This window comes from Hesperophylax consimilis, chromosome 24, assembly GCF_061612785.1.
Source record: "Hesperophylax consimilis isolate HC1 chromosome 24, BYU_Hcon_1.0, whole genome shotgun sequence".
Lineage (NCBI taxonomy): Eukaryota > Metazoa > Arthropoda > Insecta > Trichoptera > Limnephilidae > Hesperophylax > Hesperophylax consimilis.
In genome coordinates this window covers 1,711,655-1,722,193 of record NC_142859.1, presented here as the reverse complement: position 1 = coordinate 1,722,193, position 10,539 = coordinate 1,711,655, and the positions used below count along the sequence as shown (strand labels likewise).

The 10,539-nt window shown below is 33.2% G+C and overlaps 1 protein-coding gene across 1 annotated transcript; it reads left to right on the top strand.

The window, feature by feature from the left end:
• Window positions 1–1,316: 1,316 nt before the first annotated feature.
• LOC149411794 (phenoloxidase-activating factor 3-like) lies at window positions 1,317–7,537 on the top strand. Its single transcript, XM_089646242.1, has 4 exons — window positions 1,317–1,454; window positions 2,127–2,398; window positions 3,077–3,317; window positions 6,154–7,537. The coding sequence occupies exons 1-4, from the start codon at window positions 1,317–1,319 to the stop codon at window positions 6,637–6,639; spliced, it is 1,137 nt and encodes a 378-aa protein (XP_089502368.1). The 3' UTR covers window positions 6,640–7,537.
• The last annotated feature ends 3,002 nt before the right edge of the window (window positions 7,538–10,539 follow it).

Sequence of the window (10,539 nt, the reverse complement as noted above, 5' to 3'; positions counted from 1 at the left end):
ATTTTTCCAGAATTCAGACACTTCAAATATTAAAAATATTTTAAGAATTCATCGTAAAACAAACAAAATAATGAAATTACATATAGGTACCTGTGCGGGAATTGGTTTATTTCAATTAATGTTTTAGTCAAGTTCATCTGAAGGCCGTATTCTATTGTTCATGTCGTAATATGCAAGATATCGTTTGTCACGCTGTGCAATAAGGTTCCATGATAAATCAACACATCGACAATTCAACACAACTTTAAAAAGTGATATAAAGTCATTAGAAACGATGAAAAAAAACAATTTAAACCTAATCTAACCTACTTAACCCAGTTTATAAAGTTTTTGTTTCATCACTTTCCATGATTTTAAATAACTTTTTAAAGATGTGATGAATTATCATTTTGATGATTTATCCGGTCACCGTGCAATAATAAATGCATTTTCGTGTTTGAAATATGCCACTAATGATAATAATAATTGGGTTATTTGTATAGATCCGTTTTGAGAAACATCTCCTCGAGGTCGCTGTACAATTATCATTTCCTAGCCTCTCTCTTATTTTATTATTTACTAACTTTGTTTATAGTTTCTTGGCAGGTCACTTAAGATAAATACACTTTTATTGTATGCAAATTTGCACGCAGAGGGAATTATATTAAAAAAACTAAATTGCGTTACTTTACATTTGCTATATCATCTTACATTTATTAAAAGATTAGTGACAAAAGCAGATTTGATATTTATTTTAATTGTTTATTTTTAAAACTGGATAAATTTTATGAAATTAGCTTAAAAGATTAGAAATTCTACTTAGGTTCAAATGCTAAATTATCAATGCTTAGCATTTTTATACGTTTAGTTTTTTTTCAATGCTGCAACTTCTACGTATACTTCTAATACTGCACAATAACATCAACGGCTCTGCAATAAAATATTGAATAACCTAGTTAAATCTACGTATTTGTTGATAAAAACATTATTTATTTGGCAATAAAACCAGTGGAGTATTTCTGTGTTGGTATTAAACCAATTGAAGTTATAAAATAGTTTCATAAGTTTTCAAGTTTTGCGGATGATACAGTTCTTCTGATAAATTGGAAAAACAGAAAAATAGTACATCTTTGAATTGTGGAGTGCAAACAAATTTGAATGAGAATTAAGTAAGCTGATAAAACTAATTAATTAATTTACTTCTCGAGACTTCTACAGATATCTCATTTTTTGCAGCAGTCAAAGTATGCTGCCTTTCTTCCACCACTTCTCCGCGTCCAGTTCCTTCCCCTGTTTACAATTACTGCACAACTGCTGACAATACCCCTGGATTATGCATGCCCCTCAACAAATGCCAGAGCCTCATGAGACTACCCGATGGCCCAAGGCCGCCACCTTCGGAGACTTCTAGCTTTCTGAGGCGTTCGGTCTGCGGAGATCCTTCTAATCAAAACGTTTGCTGCAGTGCACAGGAGGTAACAACAAACAGAGAAGTGTAAAAAAAACAATCTTATCAAATTTTAATCAAATGTAAATGAATTCCGCAGCACGGGAAATCCCAGTGACGATATAATTATTAATTAATCTATTTAAAAAAATGTTTGTATTTGTATTTGAGTATTCTGACCTGGTCGACATTCAGCAATTGTGAGTATCCAGCTATAGTAATCACTAACATGGGTATGGCCAAAAATGGATAAAAATAAATTATGGAAAATTTTCTTTTGACAAACATTCACAAACATATTTATTTTCATGAAGAAATGCAGATTACCGGTTTAATTCAATGCAAAACTTTACATAAGTTATGATACATTCTTGCTAGAAGAAGAACACCGAGATGTCTGACCCTTGCTTATCTGAAGCGGCCTTGCACGTCGGCAAACAATATGCTTACGAATTATGACTTATGACCATAAATAAACCACTCAACTTGTTCTGTGAACGTTAGACTTTGCGAATGCTGATTATTCCGATTTGACACATTGTGCACCACAGCGCACGAGCGCGCCCTCATCAGGATCATCTTAACAGGATTGATTGGACCCGAAAGACACAGACAAATTTATAAACAGACCAAATGCAAATGTGTCGAATTGAAACGGGAATTCGCTACGCTCAGTCAATAATGTTTATTATCATTCTAGGAAAAATCGAACCGAACAGTGAACGTCGACCAACTTCTTCCAAGTCCAGCTAGTTGCGGAATAGATTTTGCTGGAGTGGTACCGTTAATAGTTGGAGGTTCCACGACCGAATTATACGAGTATCCTTGGCTGGCTCTTGTGGAATACCGAAACTCCACTCCGAAACACAGTTCAATCTTTGTTGGGTGCGGAGCTACGTTTATCAGCAAGCGATACGTCGTAACAGCTGGACACTGTGTGTTTGACGCTGTGCTGCCACAATTTGTATCTCCGTAAGCATATTGTAACAAGTTTTCTGATAGTAATGTAAGCTCCAGTCTTACAAGATTTTGTAAAATATATTATTTAAGTCATATTCTATGAAGTGCCCACTGATAAATATAATATATTCCGATATATTAAACTTACAAAGATAAAGTTATATTTTACATGTTATATAAGTTTATCTGTTTTGATGTTGAAATTATTGCATAGATCTTGGTTGGTGTTAGTGATTTAAACGAAATAATAAATAACTCCATTTACATGAAGTAGATTCAAAGCAAAGTATTTATGCTGATCACAAAATACGTTGTGATAAAAGGAGATACAACAACCTTTTATGTTCGTATAATATAGTTGTACCTTCAATATATATTATATGTATTGAAATAACTAAATCTGTTATATCTTTTGTATTGTAATAGTTTAATCTATTATATCTTGTGTATTGAAATAGTTAAATCTATTATATCTTGTCTATCGAAATAGTTTAATCTATTATATCTTGTGTATTGAAATAGTGAAACCCTTCCTTTTAAAATTTTATAAAATCTGTTTCACGACAATAGTAATTTACTAGGTTTTTGCACTGTTTTTTTTAAATTTTTTGTGGGTTATAATTTAAATTTTTTGCGTAATTAAAAATTTTCATTTACCACCATTATCATTTTTACATACGAATATTTCTGACGACTTATTTATTTAAATTTATTACATTTCAGGATCAGGATTGTTTTAGGCGAATATGACAAAAGAACCGCAATCGATTGTTTTCGATATGGCAGAGAGTCCGACTGTAATGACAGATCCGTAGTCATCCGGATTGAAGAGATCTTTACCCACCCGGAATATCAGCCTTCTAAAAGAACTCAGAAAAATGACATCGCCGTTATACGTCTCTCCGAGGACGTTACATTCTCAAGTAATACAGCAATAATTATTTAGAGGCTCATATGTTTGAATGGTGAGGAGGGTCTAACGTGTCATTCTTGAATCACTACCTCATTGCCAAGGATCTCCATCCGTTGCTCCGATTGCCCTTATGAACCAATTTCCTTCACTCCTCTCAGTATTGCGCTGAATGGGGAACCTTTTCTTCTGCTTCTCTACTTCTGTATTCCTCTTTGCCAGAAACCAAGAGCCTCCCCAGGTTTGAATTCTTAGTTTAGCGAACAACACATTCAAAGTATTTTACGATAAATTGTGGACGATTATTGGTAAATTCTTTGAAAATCAATTCTTGGAAATCAATTTACCGAAATCAATTGTTAGAATGACATATTTATCGAATGGTAGTTCTTCGAAATACACAGTTTTCGACGTCTTAATTCTTAAAATAGCATTTCTTTGAAATATTCGGCACACATACGCGTTATGTCCCCAGACTGTGCAGAACGCTGTGCGCACGGCATGTAACTAGTCAAACAGATGCAGACTTGTGCAAACATGGCATCAAAAGATCCAATTCTATATTAATGACACTCTATTAAATATTATTAATCAGACAATTGAAGAGGGAAAATTTCCACAGTCATGGAAACTGTCTACCATTATACCGGTCCCAAAGGTTAAAAATACCAGAAAATGTGAAGAATTTCGACCAATAAACACCTTACCGAAATATGAACAGATACTTGAAGTGATAATAAAAGAACAAATATTGCAATACTTAGATGAACACAATATTTTATACCAAGAACAATCGGGATTCAGATGTAATAATTCTTGTGAAACAGCGTTAAATGTAATCGTTGAAGAATGGAAAGAAGGAATGAATAGTAATAAATTTATCTTAGCAATATTCTTGGATTTTCAAAGGGCATTCGAAACCATAGATCGAGAAATATTGATAAGAAAGCTTAAAGAAATTGGTTTCTCAACTCTAGCCATTAAATTAATAAAAGAGTATTTGAAAGACCGAATACAGGTAACAAAAATTAATAATCAATTTTCAAAACCAATGGAAAATAAATTAGGAGTACCACAGGGATCAGTCCTTGGACCTCTATTGTTCATACTCTATATTAATGACATGGTGAAAATATTTTCAAAATGCAAAGTACGACTATTTGCCGATGATACACTTATATATATAATTGGAGAAAACTATGAAGAACTAATACATATTTTAAATAATGAACTAGATAATGTATCAAGATGGCTAAAAATAAATAAGCTTAAATTAAATACAAAAAAAACAAAATGTATGGTAATTGGTTATAAGAAGACATCCAGTGAAAGCAAAATCAAAATTGATGGTGAAATTATTGAAAATGTTACCAATATAAAATACTTGGGAGTTATAATAGATTCCAAACTGAACTTCAACAAACATGCGGAATATACCCAAAAGAAAATTGGTAAAAAAATATCTTTTTTGGGAAGAATTCGCCAAAAACTGTCCGAAAAAACTGCAATCACCATTTATAACTCCATTATTGCTCCACATTTTAATTACTGCTCAACTATCCTTTTCCTGTGTAACGACCGAGAGCAAAATAAATTTCAAATTCTCCAAAATAGGGCAATGAGAACAATACTCAGACGAAATAGGTATTCAAAAGTAAATAAAATGTTAAACGAACTAAATTGGCTAACGGTGAAACAGATGTTGACCTTGAACACGATGATATTTTTACACAAAATTGTAAACAACCTGCTACCCAAATATTTTTCGAATAAAATTGTATACAACAAGGACATACACAAACATAAAACTAGGACGTACAATCAAATTAGGCTACCAAAGAAGGACAAAGCGAATACCCAGAATACTATATTATATAAAGGGATGAAATACTATAACGCGCTGCCGGAAAACCTTAAGTCTGCCCCAATTGAAAAGTTCAAGATGTTGTGTAGGAGCCACATCAAGCAAGAAAAAAAAACATAGTATATTTGTATGTAATAATTAATTAGTCATTTGTAAACTTAAATGTACAAATTACTAAAATAAAAACAATAAATAAAAAAAGATGATGAGATTTGTGATTACTTGCATGGGGTCGCACACGGTGTTATTCACTCATTTGTATTTTAATTATCTTAATTACTTTGTCAATTGTATTCAGTTTTTATGTTGTTATGTACATTACCTTGATTTTGAGAATAATTTATTTATCAGAATCAAATGTAATTCGTACATTACTTGTGCTTTAAACATTTTTAAGGCAACATGAGACTCTAATAACGCGGTTTTGCTCGACGTTCACATTTAAATTATTTCTGATGAAAAAATTACTAGAATCTCCAACGTTTCAAGAGGGATCCCTGCGAGTGTAAGTTATTTATATTTACGATTAATAAAGACAAGACCTTACCAAACAAAATGTTTGTGGTAAGCATCAAATTTACTTTTTCTGGACGATTTACATTTGAGATTTTAGCAATACGTTCATCAAAAATAATTAAAATAAACCTAACGGAGAGATCGATTTTCTAGGCGTGCTAGGGCAAAGTCGAGTATTGTTATTACACGACTTTATCACTTATATCTTTAAGATTCCTACTTTATTTTAGAGATTTGAAAGGGAAAATTCAACCGCAGGTCTGTCCAATACACCAGTGCCCCGCGTCGCAAGGATTAGGAAAGGATTGAGTAGAAGTTCTGGGAAGGAGATGGTTTGAGGGGTGGGCTAATCTGGGAGTTAGTGTGACGGACATATGAATCCATCCCTTCCACCGCAGTACAAGGATGTTCCAAGAGAGTCCTGCCGGAGAGATCAAATTGTCTCCCTCAACATGGTCTAAAATTTCCTCTACGTAGCTACTTTTGAAACCATTTATTTCCTTGTTAATTAATTCATATTTTTTATTTATAATTTGCCTTCTTACAGAATTCATCAGACCAATCTGCCTACCCAACGTTGACATTACAACCGATTCTGACATCTATACATACATTGCTGGATGGGGATCCGACGGTGGTCGCTTACAATCAGCGGAGAAACGCCACCATCAGCTACCTTTGGTGTCTCTGGCTAGCTGTCAGGCTGCTTACATGAACTCCACATCTCCGGGACTTCTCTGGGACAAGCAGTTGTGCGCAGGGGGAGTGGGCATGGACTCATGCGCAGCAGATTCTGGAGGACCCTTCATGGACCGTTCGGTTTCAATTGATTCTACTGTTCACTGGATATTGTACGGAGTGCTCAGTTTCAGACCAACGCCTTGCGATCTCCCCAACATGCCCGCTGTATACACTAAGGTGTTTCCTTATCTGAACTGGATAAAGGAGCAAATAAGAGAATAAAGTGTCACTCTTTTGGAATTTGGACGGATTGCTCAACTTTAGATCAACGCCCTACGATCTCCCCATCACGCCCGCTGTATACACTAAGGTGTTTCCTTATCTGAACTGGATCAAGGCGCAAATTAGAGAATAAAATGACACTCTTCTAGTTATTGGAGGTTTCAGTAAATATCCAGAATAGTTTATAATTTTCTTTCTAACGTGATGTCGTACAATTGTCTTAAATGCTTTCAACCGTCTGGAGCCGGTGATACTATGGTGTCCCAATTGGGGTAAGTTGTGAGGTTGAAGGTAGTCGGGAGGGAGAGGGAGGAAGACCTGGCTATTCAATAGTCATCAAACACAGCCAGTCATTTCAAGCAACGTTTCAATTCGGAATGATGGTCTTATACAAGGGCGATACTGAGAATATCTTCCGCTCTGGAACGTGCCGTAAATTATTTCAAATGTGTAAATTGTGAAATAATTCAAAAAAATACAATTAAATTTAAGCCCGCGACCTCTTACTTGCTAGTCGAGAACCACAAGGGGAATTTTAATATACTTTGAATACCGTTAAAAATGTCTGTATGATATAAAGTTTTTTTAATCTGACTATGATCGTTGTACTAAAAAATCAACGCGTAAAATAAAGTTTTTTTTTACTTTCACTATTTACTCACTTTAAAATGTCTTGCAATTTTTTTTAAAGTAACCAACCTTCCCAGGCTGTAGTAGACAACTCTAGCAACCTCGCCAAATGCCAATTAGGTGCACAAAAACAACTTCAACGCCGGTATACTGACTAATAAAAACGAACATTTCGTTTTGGCGGCAAGTAGAAACTCGATATAGAAAATTGATTTATAAACATAATAATAAAATAAAAATGCCTCCATTTTAGTAATAAAAAAACAGTGAAAATACTTCAGTAGAATACTTCAGTAGAATAGGTACTTCATTAAAATACTTCAGTAAAATACTACAGTCAAATACTTCAGTAAAATAGTTCAGAAAAATATTTCAGTAAAATACTTCAGAAAAATACTTCAGTAAAATACTTCATTAAAATACTTCTGTAAAATACTTCAGTAAAATACTTCAGTAAAATACTTCAGTAAAATACTTCAGTAAAATACTTCAGTAAAATAACTGAAGAGGGCTAACACAAACAAGTCACCGGAAATGGAAATAATCCAGTTTAATAGTTATTTCGTTAATATGAAAATTGATTGTTCATTGTTTGGATTTAAATTTAAAAAAAAAAGAATCGCCTAAAATAACTAAAAAAAAACATATTATTTTACACTTCCTGTAATAGTTTTCCCTAAGGTACGTGTTTGCAGTAAACCCCCATTAAAAAGATGAGATCATGAGAAAAACTTGCAATGTAATAATAATAGCACATTATAAACCGCGCGCCATTAAAATTGTGCCTTTAAAAAGAGCAACCCAATATTCCCATGCTAGGCGTTATAGAATCAGCACAAGATACTTAATAAAAAAAATTACGCACACAACTTTTGACCAACCACCATCTTAAATGCTACTAAGCAATTCCCCAAAACAGCTAAATAACAGCCAAAATACACCAGTTACCTATGTTTTTAAAAGCTCATAACTTTTAATTTTACCTCATTAGCTCCATTGCTAATATAACTAACTAACTAACTAACTAACCATCACGCCGTTTCCCCGCAGGGGTAGGCAGAGAGGACGGACCGCCAAACAACTCGGTCTTGGCACACACTCCTTGCCTCATTCACATTCATACATCGTCTCATACATACTCTTCTATTGTTCCGACTCAAGTATCTGATTCACTTGGTCGTGCCATGTCTTCCTCGGGCGTCCCCGACTTCTGCTACCATTCACATTTGCATCGTATATTCTCCTTACACTCCTTTCTTCGCTCATTCGCTCTACATGCCCAAACCATCTAAGCGTCCCTTTCTTGATCTTACTCATTACGCTTACATCAGCCTTGCACTCTTTGCGGATATCCACATTCCTCACACGATCCTATGATGCTAATATGCTTAGTGAAAATAGGTACGTTTTAAAGAAAATTCAAGAAAATGGAAAAAAAATCTGTACTAACTGAGATTGTAATATAATCGCTTTGTCATAAATCAGTGTGGTTTAGTAAGACTAACTTTAGTCTTTATTTTTCTAAACATTTTGTAAGTTTAAATATTATTAGTTTAATATAACATTAAGTTGCTTTTCACCACGACACAACAATACCTTAGTGAGATCGGCGGCTTATTTTATTGTAATTTACTATTTTTTTAATAAATAAATTAATAAATATAAATTATTTTTTTTGTTTGATATTAGGATTTAAAAATACATATATTTAATTATTGAAGACAATATTAGCGATTTCTAAACGAAAATCTCAAACAGAAATATCAGAAAAGGATACGGTCACATCTAGGACTCGAACCTAGGACCCTTGCCTTGCCGGGGCACGGTAAGTTTCAGATTTTAGTTTAGAAATAGCTAATATTGTCTTCAATAATTGAATATTTTAATTTGTGGTTTTACTTAATAAAGTTATTCGAAAAAATAAATACTTATACTGTTAACGTGGTTGCATTTTTATCATTATTAATAAATTAAAATGCAATATTTATATATTTAAAAGAGAAAAAATAAATTTGGAGGATTAAAGATTATAGAATTTTTAGTACTTAATTTTAGGTGGAAATATATTTGATTATTTTTATTTTAATGCCGCCCAACGGCCACATCTTTAAAGCCCCTAACCGTCTGGAACCAGAAGGACTATGGGATCCCTAATTTGGGTATGATGTTAGGCTAAAGGTGGTGGATGGGGGAAGCTATGGTAAAGAAGAAGGTGGGGAAGTGCCTGGGTTATTGGTCTCCAAGAAAATTACAATTTATATCTATTGGCTAAATGCCTGATAATAATATTCTTACATCTCAAAATTTACTTACTCAGTCAGCTAGGATGTTCTTTGATACTTTCTTTTGATTAAAAGTTTTGTACATTTCTACACAATGAACAGTTGTACAAATAAAATTGGACTGTAGTATGTAGCAAAAAATATCGCAAAGACAAAACCTCTGCGTGTGTATTATAGTAATTATTATCATAATTCCACGTTACTAATAAAGCATAAGTTATAAGTTTATTTTTCTTTGAAGATAAATAACATAAATTTAAGTTTCAAGAAGAGGAACATTGAATGAAATGAAAACAATAATAACATAAAACTTGACGTTACCAGTGGAAGTTTTAAACCTAACATCAATATAAGTTACTTGTTCTTGTTCTTTTTGAAAGGAAGAAGTTTTGTAAAATTAGATTGCGTCCTGTTTTAACTTAACCATTTGGTATTTGATCTGTTTGTTATGTTGTGGTTCCGGTTTAAGGTGGCGGCCGTTTTTGATACCACCTACTTATTCCAGCAAAGTTCGCATAATCGTGGTTCCTACTATGAGCTGATAAATAGGAATAATCAATCAATATTATGGTACCTCGGCCTGAAAATGGTTTGAACAAAGAATTTACATTGAGTGGTCACATTTCTTGGGCAAATTGTAAAAGTCCTAGTTTGAAATAAAAAAAACTTTAAATATCTATGGTTTATAATCGAGAGGAACGGCTGCGTGGCCTTTTTCACAAAAAACTTAAACTTGGATATCACCTAAAAATACCCAACCAAACCGATTAATAATTGTTCAAATCAAAAATTGTATCGAATAACTATTAGGTTTGAAACAACACTGTTTGATTTAAAACAATTTTTTGTTTTTTTTCGCTTTATATTTTCTTCTCTTATCTTTCGATAACTTTTACCTCAATTATTATTATTATTTATTGGAAAATTTTTATACCGCCGTTTTTGTGAGATATCACCTCAGGGGGGCTTTCAAGTTGATGCAGGTATT